Raw genomic sequence first — 13,963 nt, 5'->3', positions numbered from 1 at the left:
TTCAATCCCCAGTGACCCCCCCCCCACACACACACAAAAGTACTACTGGGGGGATGCATGAACTTGAATGGAAAAAAAATTTATTTTCACTAATCTCTCATTTAAATTGGCAATGGAGTCACAATACCTGTGGCACAAACATTCTCATATTAAATCACTGTTGTTCCGCTATCTAAAAATATTTGCTTTTCGACCCCTTGGAGTCTTGGTGGTTCCTAGGCACCCTAGTCTGCCCTTCCTTGTATCGATACAGAAGCATATTACGTTACACCCTCCATCACAGTTTCTTGTGCATGTACTCCTGGGCACTTACAGCAGATTCCTTTTCTGAGAACACAAAAGACTTCAACTCGATGAGCTTTATGTCGTTGTATAACTCAAAAACCCTGTGGCGGCTGGAGTTTCACAATAGCTCACAACCCTATTTCGTGTTTACCCTCAAAGACCACATGGGCTTGGAGTCATCCCTTGACAGCAGTTCACTTAGCAAGTGTTTCTTGAAGGAAATTCCCAGGCACCTCGTTATTCATTCATTCATTCATTCATTCATTCATTGGGCAGTACTGGGAATTAAACCTAAGGGCATTCTGCCTCTAAGCTATACCCCCAACCCTTTTTATTTTTATTTTTATTTATTTTTTTGGTGGTACTGGGGTTCCTGGAAGCCCTTCTACCTCCGGGCTACACTCCCAGACCTATTTTTACATTTTTATTTGGAAACAGGGTCTCCTAAGCTGGCTTCGAACCTGCGCGATCCTCCTGTCTCTGCCTCCCAAGCGCGGGGATTACAAGCATGCGCCACCACGCCCGGCCTAACCCTTTTTATTTTTAAACAAGGACTCACTAAGTTGCTGGGGCTGATCTCAAAACTGTGATGCCTCAGCTACTTAGTGAGGCTCTCAGCAACTTAGTGAGACCCTGTTTCCAAATAAAATATAAAATAGGTCTGGGAGTATAGCCCGGAGGTAGAAAGCCCCTGGGTTCCACCTGTGATCCTCCTGTCTCAGCCTCCCAGCTACTGGACACAGGTGTGCACCACCACAGCCAGCTGAGGCCCGCCACTTCTGAGGGTACTGATTCTCAGTCATCCCGCCCCACCACTAGGGACAATGGCCTGTGTTTGGGATGGGTTTGAAATGTGTGATCTCGTTTAAGCTTCGTTGTGAGGTGTAAGAGCTCTTGGGATTCATCCTGGACCTTTTCCTCCTGTTCACAGCACACAGGTAACATCCTACTGACGCACGGTACCACCCCCATCTAAACTCTCGACTTCTCTGCTTGAGTTCATCAGAACCTCAAATGTTTCCAGGACCTTCCTCACCCTAACCGGCCCATGCAACCAGGCCTACAGCACAGCACTTGGGAGGCTGAGACGGGAGGATCTCAGGATCAAGGCCAGCCTCAGTAATTTAACAAGACCCTCAGCAGCTTTGCAAAATCCTGTTTCAAAATAAAACATTCTAAAATGGGGTCTGGGAAAAATAAATAAATAAATGTATGATAGTTTCACCTAAAAAAAAAAAAAAGAAAAAAATATTCTCTGGTAAGAAAGAAAGCAAAAAGAAATATTGAAATGTTATCTTTAAGTCATCAAAAGTTTGGTACCAGACAAATGAAACTGTTATGTGAGATTATCAATGTTAATATTGTATAAATTGCTATAATACTAGATGTCAACCAGTAAGCCAAGCGTGGGAAGGAGGGATGGGGAGGGAATGGGGTGGGGATCGTGGTAGGGGCTAACTGGGCAATGTGTGCATGTATGTCTACAAAAGTATTTTCTTTATACCACTATGATGTATGAATACATTGCACCAATAAAAAATAAATTAAAAAAAAGGAAAAAAAAATAAAAAATAAAATAAAATGGGGTCTGGGGTGTCATTTGGAGGTAGAATGCCCCTGGGTTCAATTCCCCCCCAAAATGCTATCCATGTATATAGGACTTATGTATTTCTACAGATAGATAGGTTCCTTGAAGTGAAATGTTGTATCATGTGAGTTGTATGTTTTGAAATACTCAGGTGTGGCTCGGGTGGGGTTTCCTAGACTACACTTAGAGCAGGAAGAGCTGAGGTCTTGGGGGCAGGAATTGGAGGGAGGCCTCCAGGCCCGGCTGGAGGTGCTGACATGGAAACGGCTCACAGGACCGTGAGCACTGTGAGTCTGCTAAGAGCCGCTCGATCCCGATCCAGGAGGAGAGCCCCTCGCTGTGCCGGGAAGAGCAGAGGGGATTTGAGCGGCTGAGGAGGCCCAGGAGCAGGGCTCCGGCAGGGGCCGCTCCAGCAGTGTGCGACATACTAAAGAAAAATCAGAGAGTAGGTTGCTAAGAAAAGGCACTTGAAGCTGGCTAGAGACTTTGGTAGAGTCTCTCTGCATTCTTACCAAACTCCACCAACGAGGTGGTCAAGATCGTCAATGCAAAGATAATTACCGTTAACGACAATTTGCACTTAAATGCGTCCAACCTCCCACGAGGCCCAGAGGGAGTGAGGCCCACACTGAACAGCTGCCGAGACTTGAGGCCGGCCTCCTGAGCCCCAGGTTCCTCCTCCCTCCGCCAGGGCAAGCTGTGCCACCCAAACGGGCCCAGGGCTCCCCGGGCAGGGCTTCCGTGCCTCCCTCTCGACCTCTGCCGGGTCCCTAAGCCGCCCACCCAGGCAGGACACCCCTCCAGCAAGGGGGCGGGCCCTCAGCCTGACAGCCGGCCCCACTCACTCCACGCAACGCCAGGCTGCCCCTTTCTCTGACTGTACAGACCCCCCCAGCACTGTTCCTCTGGACTTTGTAATGGTTTGAGATGCCGCCGTGATTTCTTGTTCTTAGCTAGTTTAGAAAAAATAGCCAGAACTGCACTTCTGTACACTCAAGCAGAGTTTTATTATTACAAAGATAGAAAGAAAGGACAGAACAATCAAAACACTACATCAGAGAGACACAGAAGAGTGTCTTGAAAGTAAGACAGTGAAGTCTCTGAACACATGTTTTATGAGAGTTCATTTTCTCCTTTTCCCCCATCCTGCTTAACCAATAATCCTCTTTCCCGGCCAATACAAGTGCAGGCACGCAGTTGTCTCTGCTGTGTAAGACTTTTCTGCTAGATCACTGATCAAAATGTGTTACTTGGCTAGCAAGGTCAGGGGGTTACGTGGTACCTGCCCGCTTTGAAGTGTAAGGCATGTACTGTCCACCTGTGTCCTTGGTAAGTTCTCAGCGGGAGGACTCCATCTCGCCAGTCTGGATTTGAATCGGGTTCCAACAAGACCCAGCAAGTTAACTAATCCTCTGCCCCCGGCTGCCTGTGTATGAACCGGGGGCTGTGGGCGCGGTAAGACCTTTGTGAAGGTGAAGAGGTGGTGGACTTAGAACAGTACCCAGCGGTACAGATAAAGTCCCGGCTGTAGAGGCCAGACACCTCGCCCCCATCTGGGAACCCGCCGCTGGACACTCTCACCTGGATGGGCCGCCCGGCCCAGTGTGAATCAGACCTCCAACGGCCCTTTCCTGCGTTCTTTCTTCTGTCCACAGCCCGGCCACTCGCCCTGCTTCCCAAGCCGGGACCTCACTCTCCCTCTCACACTGGCTGATGGGCGGCTCTGGCCTCCCATCCCCGCCCCTTCGCCTCTCTGGGCTGCCTCCTCCCTCCACACCGCGGCTGGGGGTCCTTGTCGGTTTCCGTCCCTAGTGCCCTCTCTTCCCATTTACCTTCCATGGCCGCCACGGGGTTTTCACAGGGACGTTTATCACGTCGCTCCCCTGCTCAGTATCCTTCAGTGGCTGCCTGGTGCTCGTGGAAGAACCCCTACTTCATTACTGTTCATTCCCTCACATCATGTGGCCTCTAACATGAGGCTCCCTGTGGCCTCTGGTTTAAGCCACTACTGACCTTCCCGCAGAACTTAAGTCACGGACACTCGGGGGTCATCCGAGGGGCTCGTCATCGCTCACAGGAAGATGACGGACCTTACAGGCGCAGTGGTGCTACCCCACCTGGTTAACCCACCCTGGTCCACACGGGCAGACTCCAAAGCTGTCATCAGCCCCACCTCGGGTGCCAGACTGTTACGGGCTGGTGCCACAGAAGGGTCTTCTCCTTCAGTTAGTTTAGAAAATGAAGCCAGGAGACTTCCAGAGGCTCTTAAACATATGTTTTATTATTACAGAAAGAAGGGGGAGTAAAAGAGTGGGAAAATGCAAAGGGTGTGCTGGAGTGCCCTGAGCAGAACACGCCTTCCAGGAAACCCCATATAAACGCGGTCCTGACGCTCTCCTTATCTGGGTTGCTCTGTTCCTGTTTTCCTCATACAAGGCCAGTGCAGGGTTATTTTGTCTTCTGGGTTCTCAGGGAAACTGCTGGCAAAGCTGGCTGTGTATAATCTTTCTTTACAGCCTTTTTTTTCCCTTGTAAAAAGCAAAAAGTACCTTATCAGGGTGTGTGTGAGAGAGAGAGAGAGAGATCTCCCTGTTGGCTCAGGACCAGCAAACTGCTTGTGATTTTCTACTTCCAGGACAGTGTAGCCAGCACACAGGCACACGGGGCTTTTAACTATTCGGGTACTGAAATGCAGCTGCCTAAATATACCACAAAGGGGCCATAAACATGCACGCTTTGGGCCATCCACATGGGCCGGCCCAAGCGCCATCACCTGGGCATGGGTCTCTCTGCCTGGACAGTCGCCCCCGACGCTGGTCTCCCTTTGCTCTTCCCATGCAGTGCGCCAGGCCCTCCTCCTCCCTCTGGTCTGTCCCCTCGAGAGCTGCCCCATCAGTGAGGCCACCCTGGCTTTCCTGAAGACACAGCCCAGGCTCCGGGGCTCTGCCACTTCCGGGAGCACCTGCCCAGGTGTTTTTTGTTGTTGTTGTTTTGTTTGTTTTTGTGGTACTAGGGGTGGAACCCAGGGGCTTTCTACCTTTGGGCTATACTCCCAGACCTATTTTATATTTTATTTGGAAACAGGGTCTCACTAAGTTGCCGAGAGCCTCACTAAGTAGCCGAGGCTGGCTTCGAACCCGTGTGATCCTCCTGTCTCAGCCTCCCAAGCGCGGGAATTACAAGCGTGCGCCATCACACCCGGCCCGCCCAGTTTTAGAGAGGCGTCCTAGTGTCTCCCAGGCAAAGGCAAGCGAAGCAGGTAGAGAGGTCTAAAACTCACAGGGGCTCACCCCGTCTCGTTTCATCTGTACCTTCTGCTCCCCTGTGACATGCTGACATTGATTTGTGGCTGTGAGGATTAAACGGGGGAGAAAAGCGTTTATTACATCTGGAGATAAATGCATTTTACAGCAGTTATCTGCTTTCCTGATTTCCTGTGATGGTCTACGAAATCTCAGAGAGCAAAGAGCCTGGCACCGGCAGAGGGCTACAGCAGTTCTCCGTCAGCGGGAGGTGCTAGTGTCTTTTGCTGTTAATAAGGGTTTTTTTTGTAGCTGGGCATGGTGGTGCGTGCCTAAGAAGCTGAGACGGGAGGATCAAAAGTTGGATAAAAACAGGCAGGGGTGTAGCTCACCTGGGTTAAATCCCTAGTACCAAAAAATTAAAAAAAAAAAAGATTTTGAACAATTGCGCAAAATAATGAACTGGAAAGAAGACATTTTGTAATAATTATTATGCAAATAATTCGCTATGCCTTTGAGTAAGCAGAGTGCTTACCCCGCCAGATGCTGTCTGGCAGCTGGAAAATACTGAAGTCTTCACCATCTGTACCGTATTTTACTTCATCCAAGTGGACTTCTGAACGTCTTTCCTTTAAAGACTAGAATCTGAGCCAGGCATGGTGGTGCGCACCTATAATCCCAGTACTTGGAAGGCTGCTAACCGGAGAATCACAGATTCAAGGCCAGCTTCAGCAAATTAGTGAGCCCCTCAGCAACTTAGCAGGACCCCTTTCAAAATAAAAAGGGTCGAGGGTGTAGTTTAGAGGTAAAATGTCCCTGGGTTCAGTCCCCAGTGCTCTCCCCCCAAAAAGACTAGAATTTAGTGATTTGGGGGGGCGGTATTAGGGATTGAACCCAGGGTCATTCTACCTCTGAGCTAAGCCCCGCAGCCCAATTTTTTATTCTTTATTTTGAAATAGGACCTCAGTAGCTGAGGTTGGCTGCAAACCTGTTCTCCTCCTGTCTCAGCCTCTCAAGTACTGGGATTACAAGCGTGCACCACCATGCCCAGTGTGATTTATTTTGCTATGCAAGTGAAATCAGGGATTAATATAGTTGGTGGGGGTAAACGTCATTTCACCTAGAGCCATACACAAGTAAAACATCTCCTCTCAGCAAAAAATAGCTGCATTTAGTCTATAAACTAAAGGGGGGGGGAAACTATTACTTTAAGATAAATGGTGAACTTGATCTTAAAAGACATGCATGCATCTGTATGATCCGCATCTATAATACGGCTAATCCAGAGCACAGGTGGTTAGTTAGGGAACAAGAAGTAGAAAAAATAAAAATAAAGGGCCTCAACTTATGTGAAAACCACCTTGCACCTTGTTTTGGGAATTTGTACTTCCAGCGAATTTGTACTAAATTTTCCTGGAACCACAGGGAAGGGTCTTTTTCTCTGGATCTTCCTGGAAAGGGACTCCAGCACTTGTCCTGGGGGATGGGAGGGGGTGGTCTCCACACCCAGGCTGCTTTAAGAGAGGCCAGGGCCTCACCAGAACTCTTTAATCAAGCCTGTGAGATCTAAACACTTATAAAGATCCTACGAATCTTTTTTTGATGAATTTATCATGATTTGTAACTATATTCCTAGCTATAAAAAAAAAACAGCAACAGCTAATCCTTCAACAGTTCTTACTGTGTGCCAGTGCGAATCTAAATGCTTTGACTTCGCAGGGAGTCTCCCTTCACCACCACCGCTGTCTGCTCTCTACGCAGAGGCCAGTGCTGAGTGAGTCCAGGCAGGATTGTTCTACTTTACGATGGTGGAAAAGCAAGACCCATTCGGTAAAAAAAAAAAAGCACTTCCGGTTCGGATTTGCATCTTTTTCCAGGCTAATGACATGTGGTCCAGTCCTTTCTGGAGATGCTGCAGCAAACCCAGGCTCCCCATCAATGATCACAATCATCACTTGTGCAAACCACCAGCACACTGTGCTGCTAAGCTCGGAGGTTCCAAAGGCCAGGAGTGTACAACACATTTTCTTGTTCTTGTTTTTTTCTTTTTTATTTTTTTGCAGTACTGGGGATGGACCCCAAGGCTATTCTATCTCCAAGCTATACCCCCAGCCCTATTTTTTATTCTCCCTAAGTTGCAAAGACCTCATTAAGTAGCCAAGGCTGCCCTACTCCTGTCTCAGCCTCCCAAGTGCTGGGATTACAGCGTGCACCACCACGCCCCTCCTGAACACAATTTCAATTTACGATTTCAACTTCTATTTGGTTTCTGCGGCCTTAGCCCCATCTTTAGTCCAGAAATATCTGTACTCATCACACAAAAAGCACACATGCCCCTACCACCCAGAACTGACCATCAACATTCAATCCATTTGCTTTCTGTTCTTTTTGGGGGCGGGGGTTGTTTGGTTGTTTGGCTGGTTGGTTGGTCGGGGTTGGCGTTTTTTGACAGTAGAGATTGAATTCAGGAGCATTCTACCTCTGAGCTACATCTCCAGCTCTTTTTATTTTTTTATTTGGAAAAAGGGTCTCACTAAGTTGCTGAGGCTGGCCTCAAACCTATCATCCTTCTGTCAGCCTCCCAAGTGCAGGTATTACAGGCATAAGACACCACACCCGGCTTGCTTTATGTCCCTTTTTTAAAGGAATCAAAATAGTACACCCAGATACACAATTCTGGTGTCAAGTACCCTTGGACTCTGGCCTACCTCCCTTCTCTTGTGCTAGAGGCGGTTATCACTGCCGCCAACTTCATTACTAGGCTTCAAGTCTGGTTTAGAACACATTTCCTTTCTACAAACCTCTGAGCCTTGCCATGGACACCAGCAGGTTGAACAGTCCCTTTGTTGAGACCTGCTTTTCACCTGTGTCCCTCCCAGACACTAGACTGCCACGCTTCCTCCTGCAACAAAGCCCTGCTCTAGCTGACAGGATTTGAAATCCCACTGCTTGATGCAGAGACTGGAAACAGGGTGAGCAGATAACAGCACATACCTCTGCGCCAAGATCGACAGGGACCTGCTGGAGAACAGGCTTCCCTGCTCAGGAAGGCCCGAGTGAGTGCTGGCGAGGAGCACAGCTGTTCTGACGGGGGCTTCCCCTCTGCTTCCACAGCTGCCCATCTCAGCCTCTGGCAACTCCCCCGGAGCCCAGGCGAAACTCCTGACGTGATCTTCCTCATCCTACCTTCCGTCCGCTGTATCAGAGATCCCTGCTTGGAGAACTCCTGGCTTCCAGGTGTCTAGAGCGGTGCCTGGCTCAGTGGATAATATAGATGCCAACGGAACAGCAGGAAAAGCCCACGTCTTCAAGGCTGACAGCCCTGGCCTGGGCTAGCTGGCTGTCCCCAAGGTTCTGGCACTGTGACCCAGGATGTGAGGTTTAACTTTCGAACAGTACCGAGGATTAAATCCAACACTCTGGCATTCTAGAAGTATGTAGGGCTTCTAGAAGTATGTGGAAGTGTAGAGCTCTGTTGGGGAATACACTCCCAGCCGTAGTGTTCAATTTCTGAGCCTCACAGGCTATTGTAGGTCTGGGAAGGTGTGTGATCCGTCCTCACTAGGCACACAAAGGACTCCCATCAAGTGTGCAAAGCGTCGTCTTTCTCCCCAGCCCCTTCCCAGACCTGCTCTGGAGGGCTGGCCTTTTGTTTTATTTAGTTTTGTTTTTGTTGGTACTGGGGATTGAACCCGGGGGCATTCTACCTCTGAGATGCACCCCAACCCTATTTTATTTTTCTTTTGAATCAGGGTCTCACTAGGTTGATGAGTCTCACCACTTGCTGAGGCTGTCTTGAGACCTGCGACCCTCCTATCTCAGCCTCCCAATCCCTAGGATTACAAATGTGGGCCACCATGACCAGCTGAGCTGAAGGTTTTAACCTTGGTCAGTTTCTTTGTGATCAGCTGCACCCAGGTAAAGTCAACAAAGGGACCAGGCTGGGATCTGGATACTCCCTCCCTCACTTCCTGCAACTAAGACAGGCGGAAGGAGAGCTCCGGGGAAACCCAGTCTTGCTGTGAAGGTGACTGACACATAATTCATGTACTTGCCCCAGGCCTCGCCCAAGCTTTCACCACCCTGACATTTCCCTGACTCAAAACAGTCCTGCCTGCGATGGCGACAAGGAAGAAGCCCAGCTTAGCCCATCTTACAGACTGCAGACCTAAACCCCGCATTTGACCTCTTATTATATCAGACTTATGGAATCAAGTTAGAAACCGGGTCATATTTGGCAAACAGCTACAAATCAATATCCAAGGGTTTTTGAACAAGCAGACCAATATTTGAACCAGGAATGTAGCTCAGTGGTAGAGTGCTTGCCTAGCACAGGTGAGACGCTGGATTCCATCCTCAGCACCCCAAAACACCTGACATTTATTGAACACCTATTATGCATTATATTATAGATACATTTGGTCTATTATAGATGCTCAAAGTACATCAATAAAACAATCCCTAGCTTCATGGATTTTCAGCCTGGTAGAGAAGACAGGTGATTAACAGGTACAAGTGTGGTATCCTCTAAGGGATAAAGAATTTTATTCTGGAAGCATTACAATAATAGAAAATAAAAAATAAATGTAAAAGGACCGGTAGAGCCGGGAGTGGTGGTGCACGCTTGTAATCCCAGCACTTGGGAGGCTGAGACAGGAGGATCGCACAGGTTCAAAGCCAGCCTCAGCTACTTAGTGAGGCTCTCAGCAACTTAGTGAGACCCTGTTTCCAAATAAAATATAAAATACGTCTGGGAGTATAGCCTGGAGGTAGATGGTCCCTGGGTTCCATCCCCAGTAACACACACACATACACACACACACAGAATCATTATGGCCAGGTGTGGTACTCGGAAGGCTGAGAAAGGAGGATGGCAGGTTTGAGACCAGCCCCAGCAACTTAGCAAGGTCTTCGGCAACTTACTGAGACCCTGTTTTAAAATTTAAAAAATAAGTAAATAAAGCCAGGCATGGTGACATATGCTTGTAATCCCAGTACTTGAGAGGCTGAAACAGGAGGATTGCAGGTTCATAGCCAGCTTCAGCTACTTAATAAGACCCTGTTTCAAAAATAAAAAGTAGAAAAAAATGGGGCTGGTGATCTAGCTCAGATCCCCTGTACCACAAAAAATAAAATTTAAAATTTAAAAAAATCAAAAGGACTAGGGATATAACACAGAGGTAGAATGCCCCTGGGTTGAATTCCTAATACCAAAAATAGAAAATAAAAAAAATCATTATCAACTCATGAATTTTTTTTGGGGGGGGCGGGTCTGGGGATGGAACCCAGGGACATTCTACCTCCTAGCTACACCCCCAGCCCTATTTTTTATTTTTTATTTTGAAACAGGATCCCACTACGTTTCGGAGGGCCTAAGTAGCTGAGGCTGTCCATGAACCGTGATCCTCCTGTCTCAGCCTCCCGAATGCTGGGATTACAAGTGTGCGACACCACACCCAGCAAACTTATGAATTTTTATAGATTTGATATGTTTCAATCCATTATAAAGATTGTTCTTTTCCAGATCACTCCTATCTCTTTTAGATATGATTTTAGGGCAGCTTTCAAAACTTCCTTGTTTCTGGCAAAGGTCCTAATCCAACCCATCAGGCTCCCTGGATGGGTTGGTATTTAGAAGGTGGAGTGGGTTGTACAGAGCTTGCCCATCCCTCGCCCATCCCTGGTCTTTGTGTGGCCTCCAGGCCCAGCCCTGCATCCAGCACAGGCGAGCCCTGGCCCACAAGACCGCGTCGGCCAGTAGAGGTGGGCTGGCAGGAAGGGACACAGCCAGCTGGGGCCTGAGACCTGAGCAGTGTCACAGAGTTCCTTGCAGGGCCCATCCAAGTTCAGGTGAAAGTGCCTTGGAGCCTGAAGGGAGCTGGAGTGCCTGGAAGAGTCCACGAGGAAGCAGGTGGCGCCAAGGCCAGCCACTACACAGAAAGCGATGGGGCCAAGACCACAGGACGAGCTGTCACCGGCGGGAGTGGGAAGCAGGACAGTTTTCTTGGTAGTTCCCATCTGTACCGAGCTACCTAGAATGCTTACTGCTGCCCAAGACAGCAGAGCAAACAGGTGGCACGCAGCGAACAGAAAGCCTCGTTGGCGGAGGTGGTTTCACACTGACTAGCTTCTTTTCCTCCTTTCTTCCTTCCTTCCTTCCTCCTTTCCTTCCTTCCTTTCTTTCTTTCTTTCTTTTTTTCCTTCTTTCTTTCCTTCTTTCTTTCTTTTTTTTTTTCTGATACTGAGAATTGAACCCAGGGGCATTCTACCTCTGACCTACGCCCCCAGCACTATTTTTTAAATTAAATTTATTTATTTATTTAGGAGGAGGGCACTGGGGATTAAACCCAGGGGTATTCCACCTCCGAGCTACACCCCCCCCCCCAGCTCTTTTTATTTTTATTTTGAAACAGGATCTCTCTAGGTTGGTGAGAGTCTCGCTATTTGCTGAGGCTGTCCTTGAACCTGTGGTCCTCCTATCTCAGCCTACCAAGTACTGGGATTACAAGTGTCCACCACCACGCCCGGCTTTATTTTTCATTTTGAAACAGGGTCTCACTAAGTTGCAGAGGGCCTCAGTAAGTTGCTGGGGATGGCTGCGAACCTGCGATCCTCCTGTCTCAGCCTCCCAAGTATGGGGATTACAGGTGTGCACCACCACGCCTGACCATGATTATAGTTTCTTATATTTGTTTGTCACGGTTGCAATATATATGAAGGATGCAGTCTTTTTCTGCTCATTAGCTGGTGGATTCAAGTTAAAAGTCCGTATTTCCCAATGTTCCCAAATCTTCAAAACATTCTACCATTTGGTTTAAGAGCTAAGACTCTACTACTTCTGTACATGGAATAATAAAGTAGTGATAAGAAAGGCTGAATGGATGAGAAGTTAAGTGTGATTTGAAACAGTTTCTTTCAGGTGTATAGCACATGCAAAGATAACTTACATCTGGGGGTACACCTATAAATTCTTTAAATATTTTTTTCCGGGTCTGGGGATGGAACCCAGGGGCATTCGACCTCCGAGCTACACCCCCAGCCCTAGTTTTCATTCTTTATTTTGAAACCTGGTCTCACTGAGTTGCGGAGGGCCTCACTAAGTAGCTGAGGCTGTCCGTGAACCACGATCCTCCGGTCTCAGCCTCCCGAATGCTGGGATTACAAGCGTGCGCCACCACGCCCAGCTAAAATTCTTTAAATCTAATATTACTGATACTCAGTGTTCTTATAATTCTAAGCCACATATTCATTCCTGGTAAGAGCACTAGATGTATACATCTTATATATTAATAATTCAGAATTCATCTCTTTTATAACTTTTATTTATTTTGGTACTGAGGATTGAACCCAGGGGCATTCTACCTTCAAACGACACCCCCAACCCTATATTTTATTCTTTATTTTGAAACAGGGTCTCACTGAGTTGCAGAGGGCCTCACCAAGTAGCTAAGGCTGTCCCGGAACCATGATCCTCCTGTCTCAGTTACAAGCATGTGCTTGGCATAACTTTGAATTTTGACATAATATTTTCGTAGCTCTGGGGATTGAACCCAGGGGCATCCTACCTCTGAGCTATATATCCAGCCCTATTTTTTTTATTTTTTATTTTGCAACAGGGTTTCACTAGCTGAGACTGGCCACAAACCTGTGATCTTCTTGTCTCAGCCTCCCAAATACTGGGATTACAATCCTGTGCCACCAGGCTTGGCTTAATTTTGACATAATTTCTAACATAGAAAAGTTTCAGAAGCAATGCAAAGCTGCCAACAGATTCACCACTGACTTGTGGCTCGATGGCTTAATTTAGTCCCTCTCATGCTCATACACATTTCCATGGTGTTTTGCTTGAGTTTGCTTTTTTTGAACCATTTGGGAATAAATCACAGACAGCATATCCCTTCATCCCTAAATATTCCAATGCATATTTCCTAAGGACATTCTCTTACATAACTACCAGGAAAATTATCAAGACCAGGAGGTTTCATATAGATAGATACATTACTATGACCAAAATTCAAATTTAGTCAATTGTCCTTATATCATTTTTTTTTTGTACTGAGGCTTGATCCCAGAGTCATTCTATCTCCAAGCTACACCCCCAGCCTGATTTTATTTGTTATATGGAAACAGGGTCTCACTAGATTGCTGAGGGCCTCACTAAGTTGCTGAGGCTGGCTTTGAACCTGCAATCCTCCTGTCTCGGCCTCCCGAGTACTGGGATTACAAGTGTGTGCCACCACACCCGGCTCCACATCGTCTTTTACAGCAAACATTCCCTTTGATCCAGAACCTGCCCCAGGAGGATGTGTTGTGTTATTTTTCAGGTCTCTTTGGTCTCCTTTACCTGGAAGTCACTCAGCCTTCTTGGCCTTTCAGGACCTCACCCTTCAGGAATACAGATGTTGTCGAGTGCCCCTCAGCTGGGTCCAGTGACTCTTTGTGATGAGATTCAGGGTGGGCCCTTGGGAAGGAGGAACGAAGTGACGTGACCTCTCAGTGAATCTTACCGGGAGGGATATGCCGGTACTCAGCCCTGTGTTGGACATCACCTGGTTAGAGTGGTATCTTCTCATTAGAAAACTTATTTCTTTTCCTTCATCAATAGTATGCAACTTTTGGGAAAATGTTTAGAGTCTATACAAATGTCCTTGTCACCAAATTGTTTCAGCTGCTAGTTTCGGCACCCACAATTCTTGCAAGGATGGTTGCAAAGCACGCACGCGCACACACACACACACACACGTTCTCTTTTCCAAAGATGGCGATATCTTTTTTCCAGTAGCAGCTTTCCATAGTAGACTATCTCAAATCATCTTGCGGGGCCGGGATGTAGCTCAGTGGCAAAGCG

General features: G+C 47.6%; 1 protein-coding gene across 1 annotated transcript in view; it reads left to right on the top strand.

The window, feature by feature from the left end:
• The window catches only part of SLC28A3 (solute carrier family 28 member 3), a gene marked incomplete at both ends in the record, with an annotated part of 116,320 nt that overhangs the window by 26,538 nt on the left and 75,819 nt on the right, over positions 1-13,963 (top strand). The window contains 3 exons of the mRNA XM_080709002.1: positions 10,818-10,878; positions 10,949-11,122; positions 13,492-13,569. Of these exons, the coding sequence (XP_080565128.1) occupies positions 10,818-10,878; positions 10,949-11,122; positions 13,492-13,569 (313 nt within the window). The remainder of the gene's footprint in view (positions 1-10,817; positions 10,879-10,948; positions 11,123-13,491; positions 13,570-13,963) is intronic.

This window comes from Muscardinus avellanarius, assembly GCF_963383645.1.
Source record: "Muscardinus avellanarius genome assembly, chromosome: 13".
Classification (NCBI taxonomy): Eukaryota; Metazoa; Chordata; class Mammalia; order Rodentia; family Gliridae; genus Muscardinus; species Muscardinus avellanarius.
Note: the sequence above shows the minus strand (reverse complement) of the source record. Positions and strands in the feature narration are given on the sequence as shown.